At 38.8% G+C, this 26,470-nt stretch overlaps 2 protein-coding genes across 4 annotated transcripts in view; both read right to left on the bottom strand.

Moving 5' to 3' along the window:
• Nucleotides 1-236: 236 nt before the first annotated feature.
• On the bottom strand, nt 237-16,359 carry LOC126375308 (3'-5' ssDNA/RNA exonuclease TatD). Its single transcript, XM_050022249.1, has 7 exons — nt 16,259-16,359; nt 16,009-16,188; nt 14,273-14,371; nt 11,514-11,677; nt 5,263-5,460; nt 4,340-4,488; nt 237-3,404 (listed from the first exon to the last, which is right to left on the bottom strand). Exons 2-7 carry the CDS (start codon nt 16,148-16,150, stop codon nt 3,242-3,244), a joined length of 915 nt encoding a protein of 304 aa, XP_049878206.1. The 5' UTR covers nt 16,151-16,188; nt 16,259-16,359; the 3' UTR covers nt 237-3,241.
• A 2,584-nt stretch (nt 16,360-18,943) lies between these two features.
• The window catches only part of LOC126375294 (cyclin-dependent kinase-like 1), a 69,483-nt gene continuing 61,956 nt past the window's right edge, over nt 18,944-26,470 (bottom strand). For 2 of the 3 annotated variants that reach the window (XM_050022232.1, XM_050022230.1), the window contains exons 5-9: nt 23,423-23,536; nt 22,867-23,009; nt 22,262-22,357; nt 21,598-21,729; nt 18,944-19,085 (exon numbers count right to left, since the gene is read on the bottom strand). In XM_050022232.1, coding sequence (XP_049878189.1) covers nt 18,981-19,085; nt 21,598-21,729; nt 22,262-22,357; nt 22,867-23,009; nt 23,423-23,536 — 590 coding nt within the window. In that variant the 3' untranslated portion in view covers nt 18,944-18,980. The remainder of the gene's footprint in view (nt 19,086-21,597; nt 21,730-22,261; nt 22,358-22,866; nt 23,010-23,422; nt 23,537-26,470) is intronic. The other variant, XM_050022231.1, reaches the window with a different exon arrangement.

The raw sequence follows: 26,470 nt of genomic DNA, 5'->3' as shown, positions 1-26,470 counted from the left end.
CGTTGTCACTGTAATTTTATCGATTCTGACAATATAATTGTCTAGTTTTGTCCAGTTATTCCCAGTCGCCACCATATGGATTGCTGCCCCCAGGTGGAATAAAATTTGCACCAATTTCCAGGAATTACTGGTTTGTCGATTGGTACTAATATGTGAATCCAAATAAGTCATGTCGTACGCGAGTCCGACTCGCACTTAGCCGGCACTACAGGGTATAACACTAAATAAAACACAAATTAAATATTTATTTGTATATTGAAAGAAATAATCTGTACAATCTAAGAAAATATTGTATCACAAAAGGACGTTTTGTCGAAGGCACTACATTACGACGCCCGAGGCGAGCCCATACAAAGTCACTGGGGAATAACGGGCAAACCACATTTGTCACCATTTCATCACACGTTCCTATACTCCTATCCTTTTCTGTTACTCAGACCCATCATTTGCTAGAGCGAAAGAGAGCTACCGCCCGCGGCAGAATCGCCAAGGGGATAGCGGAAAAACAAAAGAATAGAAGCATAGGAAAGTGCAATGAGGTGTTGCCAGGTTCAACCCTAATGAAAAATTTTAACATTATCACGTAAACATTTTTCAATATAAACATAATTGTGCCATCTTCCACAACTATTTCCCAGTACACCTTGTATGTGAAATCTTTATAAGCTCCTTACGTATCTACAACAAAGTGATTGTCAAAAAATAAAGGAATCAATAACATTACTCTTATTATTAATTCGCGTCAAAACTAAATTAACGCGGGTAATTACATCAACCAATCAGAAAACGGAATTTTCTACGATTCAGATTCTTCCGCTGTGATTGGCTGTTATCATCCCGCGCCTATTTATCGACGCGTAAAACGATTAAATACGTAAAAAATATCGTTACAAAAACATAATTAATTTAACATGTCAAATTCCACATTTTTAATACTTGCAGTCTTTGATTTCGTTGTGACTACAGCATTAAATCAACGTTTATTAAATATAAGAACATCTATAAACTATTTACAGTATATATTCGAATGAAAAATAAATTTAATTCGATTAGGATTGCTCTGAATAGAGCGAAGTACTAAACCTGACACCGTGCAATAATAGACCATAATATAGTGGCAACAGGTATTAACAGAATTAACGGTTTCTTAGGCTAGAAATACACTAAACAACTTCACAGGGAATTGTTAACCTACTTAATATCTGTAACAATTTCTGGATAATATTATCAACATGCCCTAGGCTTTACCTATCATTGGCAATATTTTAACGCAAATATAATATAGTAATATGCTTTTGTCTTTTCATTATTATCCGATTGAATGCCAGACACAAAGGCCAGTCAATGGCAACCAATTGCAAAAAATGTTCATAGAACGGAATTAGTTGCGATAAAATCATTTATCTCAATGCGATCGTGAAGCAACTAAGATGGATTTAAATTCTTTAACCTCAATATCGTGCACAATCGGATAATAGAAAGCATTTAAACAAAGCTACATAAGTATCAGTACGATTGTATAGACATAAGCACAGTACAGTGGTTGGTATGAGATCATTCTGACTAACAGCTGCCGACTATTGCCACCATATTCATCAGTAAACATAAAGACGTGTGCAACACATAACTACACAAATAACATAAAAAGCCACAATCATAAATCATTAAATAATGTCATTAAAAATACACGAAAATATTGCGTCATATTATGCTCGTACCCACTTTAAAGTTAATGGCATATGCGTCCAAGTTTCAGGTACGCTTAAGGCGTACACACACCAATTTAACCGGCCGATTTTTAGTACACAATGTGCATTATTTTAGTTAATAATTCATGTCGTTGTTTGACTTTGAACTCGGTGAGAAAATGTTAATGCGAAATGCATGTATTATAATCTTTTTCTCTGAAAAATGCCCGCCGATAAAATCGGCCGTGTACAACCCACAATAAAAAATCTAAAAATACTTGCGGAGTTCATTTTTCGAAATTATTCACGTATACAGTTAGTCTATTTTGGTATTCGTATACAAATAAATCTACGATTAGAGGCGACGTAAAATTACTAAGTCAAATGACTGCTTAAACGAAAAATATGGTAAGGAATGTGCCAATTTGTCTACCCGATAAGGACGTAAATATAAGCATTTCCACATAATTTTGTTATAAGCAGTCAAGTCGATGGCAAGAAATCGAATGTTAGTAAAAGTCTTACAACTATCCCTATGAAATGTGCCAGATTTTTCATACATTACAAAGAGTAACACACTTTAAAATAAAATTTATAGGGACATCCTAAAGACGAATTAGCCTCTGCTACCATGTCACGCGACATGTTCGTGGTATAGAAATGCAAAAATTTTGAGTATTTTCAAAGTTCGAGTTTGGTTACCGATATATCGCGATGACGTCTGAAGAAACTTGCATTTATATCATCATTGTATATATACTTATATTATACATTTATATATACTTTTTTAAGGCCGCATTACGATCTGTTTTTTTATAATATTGTAATATATCAAATCGTCTGCAATCAGCCTAAAATGTACATAAATTATTATTGTAAATATTGTTTCGCATAAATTATAATTATAAATGTAATTTATACTTTAGTAAATATGAAAATCTTTTCATTTCTAATATAAATACAGATTTCAATTGATGTTAATGTCATATTGTAATCGACAAGGCACAACATATTAACTTTTATATAAGGTATCATTATAATATAATTTTCGATTCTTTGTAAATATTTTTACCTCAGAAATAGATATTCAGGCGCAGATTCGTTTATCGTGACATTCTTGTTACATCTGATAAGATTCTCACTTGTTAAATTCCGATGATATTTTTGAAATAAATTTATTTCCTATAAATTGTCATTTTGAAAATCTTTAGCGACATTAGGCAAGCAGGGTCTTAATATTGCATTTTTTTACCCTTGTTATCTATAACAAGAGCTGAAAATTACAATAATATCTTAAAACCCGGCTTTCCAGACACAATTCTGAAAAAAAAAGTCAAATAAAATCATCATCATATTATAAGAAATAGAAAACGCATGCGACGGTCTAGCGCCTTTTCTTTATAATTTATAAGCACTATACGTCACCAAAAGTTTGTCAGGCAAGAACAAAAATCAAACTCATTTTTACAATCTGCGCCTAAACCATTCCTGTGAACAGTAGCCGTAGCGAACCAATAGAAGTGGTTTAATTACCCATGAGCGGCATTCTACTACTACTGGCTCAGCCCGAAGATCTTGAGCGCGTTGAAGGCAGTGGCGAGCGCGACGTCCTCGGGGCTCTGCCCCAGGAAGCCCGCGATCAGCTCAACCACCGCCGGCAGCGCGCACGGCTCGTTTCGTTGGAACGTGCAGTAGCGGTTGACGAAGTTCATCGACCTGAAATTGGGGTGGGTTGGGTAAAGTTTTCTAATTTATTTCACTAGTTATTTTGTCTTTTTATCGAATTACTGAGTCATTTCGCATAATTTTTAATTTCTAAGTAATTTCCCTGAATTTCTAAGTATTTCTGACCGAATGTCTAAGTCATAAAACTGCATTTCTAAGTGTGCGTTACAGAAGAACAACTCAGTTAGTAGAGTATCTAGCTATTTATTATTATTTTACCAACTACATATAAAAAAAATACACGTTAAAGCCTTGCCGCTATCGTGGAGCCAGTCTCTGTGACATTTGGATACACACTTTATATTTATTTATACATTTATATTTTTATTTGTGTTCGAATATCAAATTCAAATTCAAAAATATCTTTATTCAGTAGGTAACATAGTTACACTTTGAATCGTCAATTTTTACATAACGAACGTCTCATCCGCATAAATCATCCGCCTAAAACTACTGCAGCTTCTCACAACCTGTATAGCCGGGGAAAAGAAGCTATCACACACACACACCCACACTAAGTATTAGTGTTTAATATTAGTGTTTTGGTGTTATTTGTATTTAGTGTTTTAACACTAAGTATTTATTCCGATATTCTACTGAGGGAGGAGCTCGGTGGCGCAGCGGTAAACGCGCTCGGTCTGCGATTGTTGAAGTTAAGCAACTTTCGCAAAGGCCGGTCATAGGATGGGTGACCACAAAAAATAAAGTTTTCATCTCGAGCTCCTCCGTGCTTCGGAAGGCACGTTAAGCCGTTGGTCCCGGCTGCATTAGCAGTCGTTAATAACCATCAATCCGCACTGGGCCCGCGTGGTGGTCTAAGGCCCGATCTCCCTATTCATCCATAGGGAAGGCCCGTGCCCCAGCAGTGGGGACGTTAATGGGCTGGTGATGAAGATGATGATTCTACTGAAATTGGCAAGCCCTACCTCTCAGTCAGGGAATCCTTGACGTGCAGCGGCAGCTTGGAGGCGCGCATGTTGGGGTACATGAACGGCGAGTCAGTCTCCACCAGCAGCTTGTCCAGCGGGACCAGCCGCTCCGACAGCAGCCGCCGGATACCGCCGTCCGACTTGTCCTGGGGAGAACCATATCATTTCATCATCATCAATTTAAGAGCCACGCTCTTGTCGGTGTAGCATTTTCCATTCCAGTCTATCAAAGGCCAATTCCTTGACTTCCCTATAAGACACGACGTTAACCTTTTCTTTAATCTTTTCCATATCATTTATTAAGTACATAAATTGCACAAGTCTGATACATTCTTAGACGCATTCATCATTTTGTTATTATCACATTTTTCTTTGTGAAATTAGATTTAAGCAAGCTTAGCTTCGCTGTAACCGCCGCCGATTGTGCTTCTTATGTCACTTTTGCAATTGTATTTAGTGTTGTGTTTCTATGTGCAATAAAGCGTTTTTGTATTGTATTGGCCCCGATTCCTGCAGACACCTCCTAATTTTAGTTTAAGTTATACCCGTTGAATCACCTGATTGTCCGAAAAAGTAAGATGATTCCGTGCTTCGGAGGGCACGTTAAGCCGTTGGTCCCGGCTATTAGCCGTAAAAACACCTCCACCAACCCGCAGTGGAGCAGCGTGGTGGAGTATGCTCCATACCCCCTCCGGTTGATTGAGGGGAGGCCTGTGCCCAGCAGTGGGACGTATATAGGCAGTTTATGATGTTATGTATAGCCGTCACTTTCTAATCCGCCGAAAAGGAGAAGGACGGATAATTGACGTGTTGATAATGTCAATGTGTGGTGTCTGTGTTAAACGAGGTTGTTTGTATGAAGCGTCCGGGGTGTGATGAAGGCCAAGTTGATGAAAAATCTTCTGTATCAAATTACCCACCTTGCAGATGTACCCGGTGATGGCTAGGTAGTACCCGCGCTCGAGGTATAAGAGCCCCTGCTGCACGGAGCCAGTGAACGAGTGTATCACCACGGCTGGTAATCTTGTCCCCGCCTCGTCTAAGATCTTGATGACTTCCTCCTGAGCCTCCTTCTCGTGGACGAACAGTGGCTTCCGGAGCTCGCACGCCATTTCCACCTGAAGATAATTGTTATGGGAATAAATGGTTAGAATTTTAGCTTTCCGTGCTTCGGAAGGCACGTTAAGCCGTTGGTCCCGGTTACTACTTACTGATATAAGTAAGTAGTCGTCATTACATGAGCCATGTCAGGGGCCTTTGGCGGCTCAATAGTAACCCTGACGCCAGGGTTGATGAGGTTGGTAGTCCACCTCAAAACCACACGATAGAAACAGATTTTAGGTTTATTAAAAATCAACTTAAACTCAGGCTAAAATGGGACTGGGCTGGACACGTGTGCCGCATGCATCCGGAACGATGGGCAAAGATCATCACGCACTGGGTACCACAGGACGGACACCGTAGACGTGGTAGACCCCGGAAACGATGGCGCGATCATCTCGACGTTATCGAAAAGACTGGATAGAGCTCGCACAGAACCGGAATACTTGGAAAGACATGGGGGAGGCCTTTGCCCAGCAGTGGGGTCATACAGACTAATAATAATAATAAAAATCAACTTAATATAACATCATGCCCTTATGAAGGGGCAGGCAAAGGTGTATACTACTCTTCGCCAGCTATTTGTGAACCCCATGTAGGAGCGAGCCTATTGTCATTAACCGGACAAATCCTGGAAACACCATCTCCCTTTATCCCGTTTTTCACAGTGTCCCCTTAATAACAAATCCCGGTATGCTCAATCCTATGAAAAACCGTCGTTGCTAGCCGTTTGAGGACGTAAGTGTTACCATTAAATTGGTATTTCCAACATCCCAATGACGTAAATTTTATTATTGAAAATTACTATTACTTGTCACATAGGTATATAAAAATAAAAAAATAAACTATAAGTAAATCTTTTACTAAAAGTCCGAAATTGCCTTGCAAAATAAACTAAAAAACATTGGTCGTGGGTAATTTATTTTTTATGAAATGGCAACACAGGGCGGGATGACGTCAGCTAGGCTAACCTTGAAATGTTAGCTGTCACTTTTGAGCATACCTAGTTTTCTTATACCATGGCTAATAGCATGGATATTGGCTATGTGTATGTGTTTTGAAAGTATTTACAACATGATTGATAATACGATAGATAGTTTTATCATAAACACAGCTGACTCGGACTCTTCCGACGAATCATCTTTGTCTAGTACAGACGACAGCGATTAAAATTCGAACTTTATGCTAATTTATTCAAATAAAAATGTTTTGAACCCCTGAAACTTTGTTTACATTCTTTATCTCGTCTGGTTGGCCTTACTTTAGTCATTAGAAAAAATATGTCTGTGCCTTGTCCCATTGTTCCATTATAAATGTATATTGACAAACTCGTCAATAGATCGATCGAGGTTGTTTTGAAGCCCAATTAATGTTTGTATATCGAGCGATGTATTGTCATTGAGCAATTGATTGTAGACTGGTTTTTTAATTAGACTGTTTTGATAAGTGGAATTGAAAGTATCCATTGTGTAACGTGTATTTAGAACTATGCATATTTTACCATGTATCGCGCATGCGCTTGTACACTCAAAGAGCAAAACTTCAGTCACTGAGCCCAGCGAATTATTTGTAAACAGTGGTGAAATTATGAACCATTAGTTGTCATAATTATAAAATTTGTTTTTGTAGGTGTTTTTGGTCTATTACAGAAACGATATGTAGCCAGGAGGTCTTAAGTGCAACCAGTTAATTTATTACTAAGAAACTGATTGGACTTTTGCAACTTATCGTACATTCGGTTTTTAAATCTCATTTTATGCTAAGCCGGCCTAATATGCAACGTGATAAAATGTTGTCACGGTCATTTTATCGATTTTGACGATATGTGTCGTTCTGTCGATTGGTGCTAACATGCTAAACCAAAAAGTCATGTCCTTGTGTCAAAATACCACAACGTGATAAATAATCGAAGAACGCTAACATGGCACCATATTTTTATCAGATTCTGTGGACTTTTGCCACATCTACGTAATATGTTCATACTTTTAACCCTTTAATGTGAAAAAATGAGCTTAGCTTAGTCTTTTCGCTGTAATTGACGTGAATTTGACAAAGGATTCAACACGAAAAGTATGCATGTTGCCAAATTCAAAAAAATATTTATTTTACACGTGATAAACGTTTATCGTGACGGTAATTTAATCGAGCGTGACACGCATGTTAAGGAAAATGACAAACTTAGGTACCTATCGATTTCGACAAAACTTATCGACTCTAGCGATAATTTTATCACGTTGTGCATGTTAGAAGGGCTGAAAGAGCCGGGAATCCAGAGCCAGCAGGCCGGTACCACAACCAGGACTCTCCATACAGAAATCTCATTGTTTCCGCCTAACACGTAAGTGCGAGTGAGACAGAGAAATCACGCGCGCCTTCTCTTATGAATTTAAGCTGCGTTTCCATTGACTCGGAGCTGTGCGGAGATGAGGGGAGATGTGCAGGAATCGACTAATCACCGTGAGGGAGAGAGTGACAGAGCGTATTCGTTTTTCGCTCTCTCGAACGCTGTGATTGGTCAAATCCGCATATCTCCGCTTTTCTCCGCCCATCTCCGCGTCAGTGGAAACCCGGCCTTATACGGGGCGGAGAGTTACCGTTCTATACGTAGTATTATTTTTTTCTCCATCAATTTCCAAGGTAAAAGAATACGTATTTACAGACTACCAACAAAAAAAGTCGAATTGATAAAGTCCGACAATAACACAAAGAGGTCACGTCCCAACGCCAGACACGAATAAGATCGTGAGTCAACTCAACTGGAAATAATCTAATTTCCTTGGACAATCTGGAGATCTGGAATGACTCAAACGCTTTTTGGAAATCTTTATTTAGACTTGACTTTCAGGAACGCGAATTCATGTGCTCAGCGGTGAAAGAAAGAAAAAATACTGTGAGAAAACCCACATTCCCGAGAAATGCATTTTCGGATGTGACCTAACCTGTATTGGGCTGGTTTTACCCTACGCGGGTTGGAAGGTCAGACAGGCAGTCGCTTCTGCTATAAACCGAACCTGTCAAATCTTCAGGTTAGGTAAGCGGATCCCGTGATAAAAGGGATAATGCTAGAGATCATGATACAGAAAATATCGCGAGGAACCCATTAATACGACAAATCAGAGTTATGTGACTTAAACTGTATTTGGGCTTCTTTCTCCTTCGGGCATAGAATAAGGAATAACACTACGTATAGAACGGCAACTATCAGCTCCCCACCAGCGGCTGAGCTAGGTTTACCTCACCCCCTTCGGACATAGTTTCGTCATCAATCGTATGGCGTCAGACGTCACACACACAGATGCGCGTGTACGATAACGTCAATGTGTAGTGTCTGTGTAAAACGAGGTTGTTTGTATGAAGTGTCCGAGGTGTGGCATGTTCTTTGCACCGGGACGCACATAGGAAATACTTTATATTGTATGATTATTTTATTTTAGTTCAATTTATGTATTAAGTGTATCATATAGATTTTTAATAAAGAAATTAGTATTATTAAAAATATACATAAACGGCCTTTATATGTCCCACTGCCGGGAAGAGGCCTCCCCTCAATCAACCGGAGGGGGTATGGAGCATACTCGCATACTCCACCACGCTGCTCCACTGCGGGTTGGTGGAGGTGTTAAAAATATACGTTAGAAAAAAAGGTTCACCAGCCCTGTCTGTTTTGTAGAGGTTTTTCTTGCAGCTTCTTTTCCCCGGCTGTACAGGTTGTGAGAAGCTGCAGTAGTTTTAGGCGGATGAGACGTTCGTTATATAAAAATTGACGATTCAAAGTGTAACTATGTTACCTACTAAATAAAGATATTTTTGAATTTGAATCTGCACTTTATCTATCTGTCATTGACAAGGACATCCAAGATGCGGGCTCCGGAAATAGAACATCTCTAGTCCAATTTATATTATTGAGTAGATCAGTTGACTGAATGATAACAAACGATGAACAGCGTACATTGTGGCTCATACTATGTCCAATGTCCATCTCAATATGTACGTTATGTACAGGGTGTTAGCGACAACGTAACGAAAAAAAAAAAGAAAATCGAGACCAGTTGCTATACTATACACATAACATATAGATATACATTATTGCACACACAGGAATTACAAAAATAGAATAACAATAAAAATTTGAGATTATTATTTTTTAAATAGCATTGTTTGTTTGCATTCGTTCGCAAAGGAAAAATTTGTGTAATCAAGCAAGACATGTCATATACTTTCTGTAAAAAAGCATTTACTTTATCCTTCTCTTCGATGTAACCACCTTTTTACACGTAAAAAACGTAGATACAATCATACTAAATTATTATTGTATAAATTCAGCTTTGATCACAATTCGACTCTCCGCTTATTACATGAGACTGTCTCTAACGGTCTCTGTGGGCCAGTGGTCGAGCGTTGGACTCACGATCCGAAGGCCCCGGGTTCGAATCCCGGTGGGGACATATCATAAAAATCACTTTGTTATCCCTAATTTGGTTAGGACATTACAGGCTGAACGCCTGATTGTCCGAAAGTAAGATGATCCGTGCTTCGGAAGGCACGTTAAGCCGTTGGTCCCGGTTACTATTTACTGATGTAAGTGAGTAATCGTTACGTGAGTCATGTCAGGGGCCTTTGGCGGCTCAATCATAACCCTGACACCAGGGTTGATGAGGCTGGAATTCTGCCTCACAACCCACACGATAAGAGAAGCGAAGAACATGAGACTTAAATGTTTATAACAGCTATGTAACTGGCGAGGAGTGAGTGTACTGTGCACCTCTGCCTACCCCTTCAGCGATACAGGCGTGAAGCTTTGTTATATTATGTTTATATGTATGTAGATAGGCTATGTATTGCAGGTAATGATCACTATTTCATTACGCCATTCAGGCGGGAAGGGAATAATTAACGATGTATCTATAACGAATTACAAATGTTACTTCGAAATCTGTTCCAAGACTACCAAGTCAATATTTATTAGTGATATCAGTATAAATGCATTGTAATGTGTAATAAATACTGTTTTTTGTAGTTCCAGTTGCATGTAACTAATGGTTACGCACGGAAATATGAATCAGTCAAAAAAAATAATAGGAATTTCGTTTTAAGCAGGGATTTATCAGTTTGGTGTAGCAAGAATTTATGGTCTAAGGGCCTGTTCACATTAGCGATTTGTCCGGCGGTTTTTCAGCGATTTCATAGCGAGGCGAGATCGCGGCGTACACGCGGCGACATCGTCACGATTTATCCATCGCCATGATATTTCCGTGCGCTCGCCGCGATTATTTTTTAGTTTACCGTTCTGCAGTCCTTTATTTACTTAAAGGACTGCAGAACGGTAAACGGGAAAATTACATAACACACATTATTTGTGTGCACAAAATATTCACTTTCAGCTAAACGGTTACTCCATGCGGGATCTGTTTTTGTTTTCGTGTTCGATTTAATTGTCTTCTAAGTAAGACAGCTAGAAGTATCTCCTCGTCGGAGTCCATTTTGTGAATGAAGAAAGCCCGTGACTGTGAAAACGGCAAGATCGAGGTGTGATGAGTAAATCGCGACGGGCACGCGGTGAGCATGCAGCGATCTCGCCTCGCCGTCTTCTTCTTATCGTGTGGGTTGTGAGGTGGAATACCAGCCTCATCAACCCTGGTATCAGGGTTATAATTGAGCCGCCAAAGGCCCCTGATATGGCTCATTAACGATTACTCACTTAAATCAGTAAATATTAACCGGGACCAACGGCTTAACGTGCCTTCCGAAGCACGGAACATCTTACTTTCGAACAATCTGGTGATCAGCCAGTAATGTCCTAACCAAACTAGGGATCACAAAGTTATTTTTGTGATATGTCCCCACCGGGATTCGAACCCGGAGCCTCCGGATCGTGAGTCCAACGCTCAACCACTGGACCACAGAGGCCGCCTCGCCGTAAAATCGCCGGACAAATCGCTGGTGTGAACAGGCACTAACAGAAACCTCAGTGAGGTGCGGGTACTTAGTTCATCTTGCAGTCGTGAGCTTATGTTATATTATTCTGGATTTGATAGTGGTATGTACGCCTAGACCTTCCTCTTTGACTCACCTGTCGTTTAAAAACTTCCCTCTGCACTGCGGGCTCGGAGAAGTCCTTGCTAAAGTTGAGTCCACACTCGCCGATGGCCACGCACTCCGGAGCGCTCGCCGTCTGGTGTAGCTCCGTCCACATGTCTTCTTCCACCATGGACTTGGCATCGTGAGGGTGTACTCCTGAGGGAATTGGTGTTATTTACAGTAATTACTTCAGAGGAATAAGGCCGGTTTCTCCTGAAGATATTTGTTTTATACATTTTTGTGTGCTATAAAGTAGGCTAGTATCCAACTAGTCAAATCAGTTACTTTTACTAAACGTCAAAACACGAAATTACTACGGAATTTGTATGAAAAAGCACTCTGTGACGTCATAGAAAAACGTGATAAAATGTCGGACTTATTATTATGTTTTTCTTGATTAAAATTCATAAATAAGTTAAAAAGAAAATGTTTCTCGTTAGTTTTAGATCTGTCTTTTTTTAGTAATCAGAATTTCATAATATAGGAATTGCTTCTAACACCTCTAACAGCATTTTCTCAGTTTGGATTATTTGATAATTGAAATGACGTGGTTTTGACGTCGCCCGCTATACATGGAACTTAAAAACGAGTGGTGTGTATATTATTTTCTCGGTCGGGGGTGTCGAGGTTAAAGGCGTGGTGTTTCTAGATGGACACAAATTGAAAATGACATAGAACATTCTGGCGTCAATTTATGTATAGTTATTCTCCAACGACTGCGCCCGCGCCGCGTTGTATTCTGTTATCGCGCGAATCACGTGTTTCTTTTGCATCCTCCTTTTCATCAGGGGGTAATTTTGGGTCTAAAATCTATCCTATGTTCTACCCCAGGTCTCAATCTATGTCCCTGGCAAATTTTAGCTGCAGTTCATCAATTTAAGCATGAGAAACCAATTAATTCTGAAAGAATGTTGGTATTGCATTGTAATAGAGAAGAATATTAAAAGAATTTGGAAAATGGCATTAAAGCATTCCAAAGAGCGGACACGGACGCGAAAGTAGGTATGTGGTATTCACGAATTGTAAACAAACGAATGAAGACTTCTGGAGCTAATTTGTCGATCTAGTAAATGCAAAAAAAAAACATGGGAATCGAAAAAAGCTGTTCTTGTCCAATGTCTTCTCGAGTCCGAAATACAAAACTACGCTCAAAGTCTCGGATAGTTCATATGTGACGTAAAGCCGCCAGAAATGAGACTTAAACTCAGTCTCATAAGCAACTTGTAAGCAAAAAAAATATACCGAATTTACTAAGTCTACAAGTGAAGAAGTTAGTCTAGTGGTGAGTTGAAATCTTCTGGCATGTCATAGGAGCTGTAGCTTAGAGGCTAGAAAAGATCGCGAGGAGTGGAAATCTGTTATTCGAGCCCTACATCCCAACAGGGGATATAAGGATTAGAAGAAGAGACTCACACACACACACACACACACACACTGCCACAATGTAGTTCTTCCATACCTCTTTTGCTACATTATTTTAAGGGTATTATACACCATTTTGACTGTAGTCATGGAAATAAATTACCACTATTGTTGTGTTTTTTTTTGTTATATGTCTAAAAGTTTATTAACCTGTAATAATTATCTAATCTTATCATGGAGTTATAAATATGTTGTTTTATTTATAACACAAAAAATTATATTACTGTTTTTTTTAGTTCTTAAGTAATTAATTTCATGTTATGCTTATGTTACACCTCCACCAACCCGCATTGGAGCAGCGTGGTGGAGTATGCTCCATACCCCCTCCAGTTGATTGAGGGGAGGCCTGTGCCCAGCAGTGGGACGTATATAGGCTGTTTACGTTACGTTATGCTTATGTATTACTCTTTTTATTTTCCCGTTCTTTTTATCTGCAATCAGTCGCAAGACTTTTATCAGATTTGTTGCATTGTTATTGGTTTGTTTGAAGTAAAGCAACCAATGTCACAATCTTCCATTTCTTTTTGTGCCCAAAAACATCCATTCTCTTGAGCCTCTTCACCCTAGTTCTTAAGTAATTAATTTCATGTTATGCTTATGTATTACTCATAATTGTTTTTTTATGAGCAACTTGCAACGCTAAAGGAAATCCCTTCTCTAATATGACAAGAATAAAAAAAAAATAACTGACTCAGATATCAGGCCTCGGCCCTGCGCAGACGACAGACTATCCGTGACGCACTTTTTAGTCTGTGAAAATATAACCTATGCAATTATATGCAGTAACGCACACGACGCGCAAAAGTCCGGCGCACAAAAAAATAATTGCATAGGTTATATTTTCACAGACTAAAAAGTGCGTCATGGATAGTCTGTCGTCTGCGCAGGGCCCTCTTGTTACATGATTTTAAATTAATTTAAATACCTATATTTATGATAATATTCCTTTGCTTTAAGCCTTTGCCTAAAGGCACAGAGATTGGTTATTGTAGATCGTAGATTAAGGAAAAACCTTAAATGTAACTTCTATGTCTGAAAAAAGGCTATAATAAATAAATAAATGATTCACATAATTTTTTTGTTCAAGTACTTCTAAGTTACTGATGGTGGACGTTTAAATTACTTAGTATTTAAAAACACTTAAGTTATTACCAGCATAAATTATACAGGTGAAAAAGGGTTACGATAAATATTAGAACAATAGTTCTTCTTCTTTGCGAGTCGATGGCGATCGAAACTAAATTTTTGCTGACCAATAATTGGCCACACTTACGGCATTGTCAAAGGCTTCGTACAGAACAATAGTTAATGTCATGTTGTAAGACATACCTGCCGTAGAATATATAGTGCCAGGGTAAAGGCGAGTCAGCCTTAGGGCTTCTTTACTGTTCTTCACAGATGTTCCCGTGACCATAATTTTTTGGACACCTGTAACAATAATTTATTGAATCCACCTTGCAACTCTCAATTAGGCAGCATGGTCTTACAATCTTAACCTGTCCTTTAAATGGACCAATGGAAAAAATAACAAAAGCAACTCTTGATGCATTACTGTCATTGAATACATTAGACGATGGCTGCACGGCTTTGCCTTTGCCTGTCCCCAAAGGGAACAAGTTTAAAAAAAATACATTACTGACAATTTCCTAGCACTCGCGCAACTGGTTAGGGTGTCGTAAAAGGGGTCCCAACACTTAGAAAAATTTCACTTCAATTTTGTATGAACCATCGACTTAGCCGAATTTTCGAATGAAATTACTATGGAAGCTGGACTTGTAAAATTTTCAAAAGTTGATTCTACGTAGTGTCGCAAAAAGGGTCCGAGACTTAGAATAATTTTGGTCGTTTTTGTATGAACCATCGACTTAGCCGAATTTTCGAATGAAATTACTATGGAAGCTGGACTTGTAAAATTTTCAAAAGTTGATTCTACGTAGTGTCGCAAAAAGGGTCCGAGACTTAGAATAATTTTGGTCGTTTTTGTATGAGCCACGGACATAGCCGATTTTCGAGAGAAATTACTATGAAAGCTGGACTTGAAAAATTTTTCAATTTTCTTTGAAAAAGTAAGTTTTTTTTATTTTAATATATGCGGAAGAGGTGGGTTAGGGGTATCTAAAAGGGGGCAATTTTTTGTTATTTTTGCGCTACGACGCACCGTTTTCGAGATATTTAAAAAAATGCGTTTTATGTAATTTTAAAATATATCTTTAATTTTTTCTATGAAGCTCCGCGAAACACGTCCACGCTCGGTGTCCGCCACGCGTATTTTTTTTTTACAGGTATCCTTTTGTCACGGGTGCGAGCGAAGCGAGCACGGAAATTCGCGGCACCCCGACACTGTAGATATAGGTTACGAAGGCTGTATGGCAGGGGGCGAGCAAAGCGAGCCCCCTGCCATATAGCCGAGTGGGTTAGGTTACTTGTGACCATCGAGGCCCGAAGGGCCGAGAGGCGGCGGTGAAGACCTTTAAAGGTCACTGACTTTGAAGGTTTACTACACAAAGTTGATATAATGCGAATATTTTTGATTTTGGATAAGTCACCTTGACCTTTAAGGTCAATGATCTTGGTGACCTTGACCTTTGAGGTCACTGAAATCGAAAGTTTACTGCATAAAGTTGATATAATGGTAATATTTCTGATTTTGGACAAGTGACCTTGACCTTTAAGGTCAATGACCTTGACCTTTGATGTGTCTGACCTACACTATATTTGTGAAGAATAAGGGAATAAGGTCATGACCTTGACTTTAAGGTCAGTGACCTCCCAAGGTCATCTAAGGTCACCCGTGGTTTCCCCCCACCCTAATACTCCCACATCCCCCCGGATCCCGAATGTTACTTTTGGCGATTTTTGTTAAAAAATTTCTAAGTCCTAATTTTGTATGGGACCCTTTTTGCGACACCCCGACCCGCGCAACTACCAAGTAGATTCTCCTCCAATTTATTGCAACCACTTAGCATATAATTCATGCTAACTTACGGCATACTTATTTATTCATTGCGGTAATACATGCAATACTAGGTCGACATATGAGAAAACAAATATGATGTGGTTATTACCTGCGTCTTTTGCCCTCTGTATAACAGAATCGAGATCACGGCCGTACTTTTTGTTCGTTAGATTTGCGCCTATGTCGATTACAATAAGATTTTCGTAACATCCTTTCAGTTCCTCTGAAATCTGGGTTTCTTCAGACGTCATCCTTGATTTTGTATGAAGCTTATTGATGTGGTGTTTACCTAGAATTTACGCGATAATTAACACTGATTCTTGTTATAAATGATCATCGTAATGTATAGTTGTACTTACAAACTGTATCAAACACTCCTGCTAAATAAGCTTCAATATTTTTAATGACTAGTTAAGACGTTCGCCCTGTTCACTGAGCTGCCACCATGTTTTGAAATGTGTTTCCAATTTCTTTCAGGCTTCAATTTGACAGTTGATTTTAGGACCTGCTATTGGTCAATGGTAATGTGATCTCTTTTACTATTGGTTAATTTCATACACACAAACGTCAACAAGTGATTGAAACAAGTTTGAAAACTTGAGATGCGTGCAATCAAAACCGTCAAAACCTAGATAATTCATCATCATTTATCTTACAGAGAGACACAGTATTCTTGTATCACATCATTCATATAATATAAAAATATTTTACCACAATGTTATAATATTAAATGAAATATTAGGTACAAACTACAAACAATATCTTCAATATTCGGAACGCGTTTCACTTGACAGGTGTTTCGGTGTTTGACAGATCATTATATTTATAATCCTACCAAATATAATTTTCATAAGGACGTTATAATTAGTGTGCATTGAATTATCTTTTTAAACTTTTCGGCACATAAAAAATAACTGCAGTCATCTGTTCTCGGAAGAAAAACACAGGAAGAACCGCATTATTTTAGTTTAAATTCAAAATGTTAAACATACGTAGTTTTTTCAACAAAAATCTTATAACAATAGTGAGTGTGCCCGTTATCATCGCCGGCCACTATGCTTGGTATCGACTACAAAAAGTGGATAGTTTAGTCAGCGCCGAAGATCGTAAAAAGCTTCCATTCGCTTCGGTAAGATATTTTGATGCTTGGCTGAATCTCGCTGCTTATTATGTACCTACTAACCCTCATTATTATTACTATTTCACCTGCGTTTATAAAAACAAACACAACCTAATCCATAAGCACATTTCATTGGAAATTGGACCTTATTGCATAACTTTTCCCTTAATTATTTTTCAAATATTAAGTCGTAAAATCCACATTTCATACAATTTCACACTAGTAGTTTTCCATTCCTGCATCTTAGTTCCTTAATCTTCCCGATCCTATTCATTTACCTATCCTATTTCTTTCAGCTTCTGTTTGGTTCCTGGCCACCTATTCGCTTGGACTTTAACACACTAAGACCGGAATTCCTAAAAGTATCTAATGAATCCGATGACTATCCATACAGTTACCATGATGAGGTCTATTGTTTCACTTAAATTTTGTTTCAGCTTTTCAGCAAAGATTGATGGGGCAGACAGGTGGTTATTCTGATTTGCCCCACACATTCTCCTATGGGGCACATCAGAGTAAACCGGCAGGGGATTGTACAAAAATAATTCATTTAAGACTTATCATTTATTTTAGTAAATTATAGCAGTCACGTCAGCTTGGACCTGAAATATGAACTTGTTAATAATAAATGTTACTTATTAAAATGGTTTTTTATTATTAAAACAATTACAGTTAATTTCTGCCCTCTTTTGAAGGCAGCCCTCTAATGATGGGGCCTGTCCTGCAGTCCACTAAAATCCAAGCCATGTGACTGCTTATGGTTACTTGACCAATCACATGTTAGGGCACAAATGAGAAAAAAAAATGTTCAAATCCATTGTTCCTTTTATTGCTTGATGTTAAGAAACTAGAGCAGTTTTTAGTGATCAAAAATCTGTGTATGTGTACCACTGGGATTTGTGTAATACTTATTACACATTATGTATGGATCCATATTCAGTTGGATACCTTGCCCAGCTAACAGTGATTGTTAGTGTTTCTGATACTTGGTCCAGAAAAGTTTCTCTTCAACAACATAAGCTCAAGACTATATCGTAATTGGGGTAGACAGGGGTACATCCATCGCATTGCGGACCCACCATACCACTAGCCCTACCCCTGGTAGTAGGGTGGGTCCCAAACCATACCACCATCATGCCATCAAGTAATAGTGTTGTTATTAAAAATTAAAACATTATTAAAACAAAAGTTTTGACATATACATACACTTATTATTATTTGGAGCAAATAAACTAAAATGGATACACCGCTATTAATACACATTAAAAATTAAAAAGGAACAGAATAAAAAAAATATTATGTACGCAATTTGTCCAATGCATGACCAATGGTAATTTCTTTGTTGACTAATTGCATTTGTACATCAATTATAAAATCGTCGTTGATAATTTGGTTTATTCGCCGTTTTTTAGGTACCATATTTGCATCATGAATCTTATGTAATACATTCAGTAAACGCATTAATGTCACAGTATTCTTGTTAAGTAATTTATTTATTTTCGAATGAAATGATTCTAAAACGTTGGTTGTTCGATGGCGCTCACCGAAAACGCTAAATACTACAGGGGAATGTATTTTCAACCAAAACGTTTCGATGTAGTTTATAAACTTTAATAATAATAATACTAATAATCATAGATAAATAACCATACGAGTACTTTGTCACATCATTATGGTGGTATGGTTTGGGACCCACCCTACCACCAGGGGTAGGGCTAGTGGTATGGTGGGTCCGCAATGCATCCATCGCAAGATGTACTAAGTATCCACACCTCACCGAGCTTTCTGTTAGACCTACGTGATAGGTGGCGAGCTGTATCGCCGTCTATAATGGTCGAGCCAACTGTGAGCGAAAAAATAACTCAAACTCTCTTTTCACTAGACATAAAAACCACAAGAGAAGAGAATAAATAGGTATTTATTGATAATCAATGGATCCGCGAGCGAGCGGGGGGCGCGTGTCAGATGGTGGGCAGGTGGCTCCGGGCGTCCAGATCCATCTTCTTGCCCTTCGCGGGCTGCGAGCGCTCCACTATCAGTTGTGGAAGCAAGGGCGAAGACTGTACCTGGGGATTTAACACGTAAACAAACATTAAGACAATAGATGGCGTAAGTGTAACGGTTTATTACTTTTGTCATAGATAAACTAAATGAGCTCTACACTTTTTTGCCACTACTTCAAGGTCTCGAAAACCTACAAACAATAAAAAATATTATAAATCCTTCCTATTTTCTTCAGGTTTACTCTGGGCCTGAAGTTACGTCCTCTTTTTATTACAAATAAACCTTTACAAAACTTTTTTTTATGTACTTTCTAATAATAAGAAATCAAAATAACATTTAAGTAGGAAGTTGACAATAACTTCACTTCACATAGAGACATTTTGGCATGTTTTACTATGACGTCACAGTGTGCTTTTTCACACAAATCCATAGTAATTTCGTGTTTTGACGTTTAGTAAAAAGTAACTGGTTAACCTATGCAAAAAGAGTTATTATTAGTTATGATTACCTAACTTTTAGGCAGATAAAACCAGAGTACAAGAAAGAACAACTAGGTTCAAGATAAATTATGAACATACATACATACATAAACTCACGCCCGTAAGCTTTTTTTTTTTTTTTTATTTTTTATTCATCATCTTCTACAAAACTATGTAGTATACAATTATATAAGTTTTTTTTGAGCGTTATAAACAAGGTTTTTCCTACCTCCTAAACTAGGTCAACCTGTATTTTAGGAGGCAGAATTCATCCGTGAGCTTATAAGTAATAACTTATAAGTTTGTGCAACGAACTATTATTATAAAGATATAGATGAATGAAACATGTGTGTGTAAGTGTCTCTCTCTGTGTGTGTGTGTGTGTGTGTGTGTATGTGTGTGTGTGTGTGTGTGTGTGTGTGTGTGTGTGTGAGTGCGCGTGCGTGTGTAGTTGCGTATGTCTAGCTAGCAGGTACATATAAAATCCCTAATGGGGTGGGCAGAGCCACAAGTAATCAAAGACAACTTGCAGCCACTGTTCATACGATGTCGTAAGCTGGATATGATGAACCTTATGGTGATAAGGGATCAGCCTATCACCCATAACATTAGTCCATCATGTTAGAGGACACAATCCCTCTGTCGGTTTTTACGACATGCCCGGGAAGACAAGCAGCTGCACGTGTTCTATGTTTTTTATTTGCTCCCAGAACAGCATAGAAGATAAATTATGATTACTAAAGAAAGGCAGATCTAAAACTAATGAAAAACATTTTCTTTTTTCTATTTAACTTATTTATGAATTTTAATCAAGAAAAAAGTAATAATAAGTCGGACATTTTATCACGTTTTTCTATGACGTCACAGGTTGCTTTTTCGTACAAATTCCATAGTAATTTCGTGTTTTGACGTTTAGTAAAAAGTAACTGGTTTGACTAGTTGGAAATTAGCCTATTTGATAAAGAAAAGCAGCCAGTGTGCTTTCTGTTAAAGAGTTTATATAACGAGAACATTACTGGGAATCCATTTCACATACATTTTAAGAAACTTAACAGACGCTAACCAATCAACATTGTTTCCATGTATTCAACTTGCAACCAAGTTCAGGGTGATTTCTTGCTCTTCTTGCTGGAGACTGTACTGGGGTTATTGGAGTTGGAAGTGTTGGCAGGGGAGAGGTAGGGGGACTCGGGCTGAGGAATGTCCAGGGCACGCATCAGGATCTCGTGCTGCAGGGTAAATTGTTGGAAATAAAGTGCCTGGGTAGTTCTTCGAACACTGGAAGTACGGTCACGAGTACTAATATGCACTATATACACTTTGATACCATGTCACATTAACTTTTTTGACAAATTAAACCGCAAGTCTCATTAAATGTCAAATAATGATAGTGCGACAGGGTTCTAAAGTGGGTACATGTATTGCTCATGACTGAACCGTTCTATATGTAGTATTATTCTTTATTCTATGATCGAGTTTAAATACTACGACAGACGGAGAATGTAAAAAATGTGCGGATTACATACGTCACAATAAACTCTCACGTCCGCGATTACTAATGAGGTGGGCAGAGTTGCAAGTCACCAATAGAGAGGTTTTATAGACACATTTTAATACTAAGTGCTTAGGCCAGGCGCGCACTACGAGTTTTTCGCCGTGCGGCAGAAAAAAACAGCGGCAGTCACACTGTAATACTGTACCAAACAGTTTTAAATTGTATTGCGCGCACTTGACGGCAGAGCCACCGCAGCGGCGCAGTATTACAGTGCGACATTATGCCGCTGCGTTTTTCTGCCGCGCGAGAAACAAACTCCTAATGCGCGCCGGGCCTTATTGTTGCTACTATGTTCTTTTTTTAAAATTCACGTTATATATAGACGCGACCCTGCCCATACCAGGGGGGTTAAAATGGCCACATCGAAGCAACTCAACTAAGAAAGCAATATTGCAATTTGACATTTGCGCACAGAAAAGTAAGTGCGCAATGCAAACAAATGTCAAATAGCAATATAGCTTTTTTAGATGAATTGCTTTGATGTGGCCATTTTAACCCTCCAGTACTCTACGAGGTGAATCCCTCCTCGCATCGCCTCACCTGCGTCCTCTTGGCCTTCTCGAACTCATCGTGGTCGGAGTGCGGCACGGTGAACAGAAAGTTCTCGAAGATCGGGTGCCTCAGCAGCTGCTCGCAGGTCCACCGCATCATAGGGTCCTTGTCCAGGCATTTCTGGTACAAAACAAACGTCTTACATATTAGCAATAGCATTCGAGCTTGATTTCTGAGGTAAATCATGCTTGCTCCAAGCTTCAATTACAGGGGGACAGAGCGTGTGTGTGTGTAAAAAAATGGTTACAAAAAGTAGACTTATCTCTAAAAGAGATCTCTTCCAGCCAACCCCGCATGGTGTAAGAAATCAATAAAAGTGGAAAGGCACAAAGTGTACAAATAAAAGAAACGTATATACAAACATACAAATATGTAAAACCAAAGAGCAAAAGTGCAGTCACTGAGCCCAGCGAATTATTTGTGACAGTGGTGAAATTATCAACCATTAGTTTTCGTATTATAAAATTGATGTTTTTGTAGGTGTTTTTGGTCTATTACAGAAACGACATGTAACCAGGAGGCCCTAAGTCCAACCAGTAAATTTATTACTTTACAGGAAACTGATTGGACTTATTGCACCTTATCGTACCCAGTCGAGATGGGTATCTACCTCTATACTTATTACGTTATAAACTATAAACATACGCGTTACCTGTAAAAAGTCTATAATCAGTTCATTGTTGGCGTATCGCTGTGGAATCTTCTTCTCCAGAGGTTCCAACGTGGTCGGTTCAGGGAGAGCCATGCCCTGAAATGCGTATCAATGTGTTACTATCAAACAACCATACATATAAGCCTATTTTAATTACGTTTAGAAATAATAACGATGAAGATGATGAAGAAGGGGACGCCTTTAAGCTAAGAGCTCCCGCAAAGGCGTACACTCTGCTTTTTAACATGTTGATAGTCCAGTGACCCGTATACGGGTCATGACGAACTAGCTCCATACGTCCGTGACCCATACATGGGTCATTTAGAAACGACCTGGTACGCATTAAGGGCGGGTGCTCCACTAGAATCCCGGCTAACTTAGCAAAGGTTTGTATTACAGTATGTTTGATAAATGCGACTGTCCATCTGTTTTAAGGCTGAAGTGACGGAAAGTTTATTAAAGCATTCAGATAATCAAAAATATAAAAAATTCAGCTTTATTTTTTCAACAAACTAACGTGACATCAGATATTATATGCGGGACTTACAAGGAATTCAAAACGTTTTGTATGGGGACTGTCAACGCAACGTGTTAAATAAAAGTACCTGAAAAAATGTATTTTGCGAGAATATTGTCATGTGCCGCGGCAGTAGGTCGCCGAGAGTCCGTCGGATGAGGTACAACTGGTCCAGGTCACTCTTCCCCGGCCACAGCGCCTCACTTGAGAGCAGCTCCGCGAATACACATCCTGCAAGCAGTCATCGATAACAAACGCCTGACAGAAAATAATATCTATTTAAAAATTAAAGAAGATTGCTATAACAGTTTTGGCAGGAGCTTTTTCTTTTTGTAATAAAGTTGATTTTTTGATAATATTAATTTTGATTTAACTTGATAGCTAATATTATAATGATCATGGAGAAAGTGAGAGTGAGACGATCTGAGTGCTTATGAGGTGAGTTGCAGGGAAATTGCTCAAAGTAAGGAAACCTGCAAGCTGAAAGGGGAGGCCTTTGCCTAAACAGCACAGGACAATCCAGATTCAAAAAAAGAGTTTGGAAAACGCAGACTTGGCCAACGTAACCTGTTGCGCGCGCGGAGCGTTGAGAAAATCGCGCGGAACTTTCAAGCACACGTCGAAGTATAGAAGCGTTTACGTACCTATAGCCCATACGTCGACTGGCGTGCTATACATTGTGTCTCCGACCAGCAACTCCGGCGCACGGTACCACCTGGTGGCCACATAGTCTGTGTAGCTCTCACCGGGACCTGGGCATGTATAGCGGAAAGATATCTGTTAGTTAGGAATATCTTCCAAAAACAGCAGAAAAACCATACCTATATATACATAGGCTCACGAATATATCCCAATCGGGGTAGTCAACAACTTCACGAATTAATTCCACCCACTGCGTTCCATCTACGGACAACTAGGCGTCGGCAGGAATTTCATCCTTATATTGTGTATGTACGGTCACGAGCATTAATATGTATACATTTTGGTACCATGTCACATTAACTTTTTTGACAAATTGAACTGTAAGTCTAACTAAATGTCAAATATGTTAGTGCGACAGAGCCCTAAAGCGGGTACATTATATTGCATTATATAGCCTGGGGGCTGACACTAGCTAAGGGTGTCGCTGTCGACGGATACGTCTGGGAGGACATCACCAGTATTAAGTTATTTATTACTAAATTAGAAAAAAAAACAAATGAAGAATATAAGTTCCTACCTTAACGGTACCATACCGTTTTTTACCTTACTGAACATTGAATTATAATTTATTATTGAACTTATCGACCTATCATAAAAAGGTTAATATGTATAAAGTGCGTAAGTGACTAAATGAAGAACATTTTCGACGTAAAATAACATAACATACTTATTATTAGTAGGTAGATAGTATAAGACCCTGGCCCTTTTAACTAAATCGATATAAAGACACAAATGCGGTCGTACGATGACAGATCTTCGCGCAAAGTCAACAAAAGATCTGCTGACACGCAAGCTACAAATTAATAGCGAACCTCCAATGCCAACCTATAAATAGCATCAACCCTTACTTCACTGAAGAGAGGGTATGTGCAATTTTATCTGCGTAAAATACACACGTACAGTCATGAGCAATATAATGTACCCACTTTAGGACTCTGTCGCACTAACATATTTGACATTCAGTGAGACTTACGGTTTAATTTGTCAAAAAAGTTAATGTGACATGGTACCAAAGTGTATGTATACTTATAAAGTGTATACATATTAATGCTCGTGACCGTACGCGACCATGGTAGGTATAAGAAACCAGGTATGCTCAATCCTATGACAAGCCGCCATTGCTAGCCCTTTGATGACGTAAGTGTTACCACTGTGTTACCATTAACATGGTATCTCCAACATTCCAAGGACGTAAATTTTATTATTGAAAATAAGTGAATTACTGACGAATGTATTTAATTACTATTACTCGTCACATTATATAAAAATCATTAAACTTTATAATAAACTTTATTAAACAATTTTTGACATCGCCAAATCTATTTTTAGCCAAATGGTGAAAGATTGAGGTAGGTATTTCGATTCGATTTAACTTTGTTACGGAATGATCTGGATACCTACTGGCTCATATGATTTACATAGATACGTAGGTATATTTTCCACAGAGTTCTATGATCTGTGGTAAGTATAAGTATCTATTCACATATGAGCATACCTTCACTATTCACTTCACGAGAATACCTCCACTGCTCGCTTGCATAAAGCCTCATATTGTGTACTATTTCATAGAAATACTTTCAGAATTCACAATCCATTTTATTTTTTATTGAGTACTGGATCGTGTTTGACCATAATCTCAATTTGGTAGGATGGTAGGTAAGTTGGATATGGGGTAAGATGGGACGCGTAGCGTTGGAAACTCAAAGATTACCTCATAAAATGCTTTGAAAACATAGACTGTGCAAAGTTCGCTATTCGCATTAAAAAGGAAGAGGTCAAGCGTTTCGTGCGTAACCTGAAGATTTGTCAGTTCCGGCTTTTTACAGAAGCGACTGCCTGTCTGACCTACCAACCTGCGCAAGGTAAACCGGCCAAATATAGGTACGAAAAAGCATTTCTCGGGTACGTGTGGGTTTCCTCCCGGTGTTTTCCATGTTTTCCACAGCAAAAGGATATGCCTGATCAGTCAGCACAGCAAGTACTCGAAACATCCTTGGATTTCGTCCTTCGATAATATGACGATCCTGACGACCCGATTGCTCTAACCCTAGAGCCAGTCAGCCAGCTCGTGGCATCAAACACTTCACTAGGCTCTGCACGACTACCTCGCCGCGCGAATTATATCGAAGGTTTCGACTAATAGACGCAACAAATGCTATCTACGTGGATAGACATCGTACAGCTAATGGTGCCCGCGATATATATCGTGGCACGCGCGGCCGCGAGGGCTGGGATGGTAATAAATATCGGCGCACTAGCTACGCACTCTGTTTTTTTGTTAAAGGAACTCGTATAGAGAGCAATTAATTATTAAATTGAAACCCTGTCCTTGAAGTAAAATGGCGTGGTAAGCTATTGCGGTACAGCTGAACTATGGTGAACTAATCAAGGATGCAAATTTATTAACGGTTTCATGCAATGTTATAATGGCAAATTGCCCGTTGGCTTATACATAAATGATGACTTGAAGCCGATTAAGCTTGTTCTTACTTAATATAGTTCAGGGTTTCTTAGAACAACTTTTAACGTCAACCCACGCCACGTCAACCCAACCCTTTTAAATTACCCATTGCATATCATTTTACCGCCATTTTATGTATGGCTAACATATCCACAGCAAAGAATTGTGCTGGTAAAGAAATAGCAGCATGATGACGTCATCAAGAAAAGTTACTTAACTCACAAATAAGTAAAAAATTACATTAATTTTTGAACATCATATATATATTAGGCGCAGTCAAACAAGTACAACCCAATTGCGTAGGTTCACTCAAGATGTCTATGTCTAAACCGAGTAGCGACCATTGGGCAAGCCGGCTCGCTAATCCAGTTGGCCACATTGCGAGCCATAGCTTGCGAAAAGCTGACTCTCACAACCGGGCCACGGTCAGATAGCTCGCGTGAGTGATTTGCACTAACTGGTTAATGTTAGTCTGTGGTCACCTGACATTTGACATCTATGCGTTAACGCGGCAAAAAAAATAAAACAA

The sequence above is a fragment of the Pectinophora gossypiella genome, chromosome 18 (genome assembly GCF_024362695.1).
Source record: "Pectinophora gossypiella chromosome 18, ilPecGoss1.1, whole genome shotgun sequence".
NCBI lineage: Eukaryota > Metazoa > Arthropoda > Insecta > Lepidoptera > Gelechiidae > Pectinophora > Pectinophora gossypiella.
The sequence above is the reverse complement of the archived record's forward strand: the minus strand, read 5'-3'. Positions and strand labels throughout refer to the sequence as shown.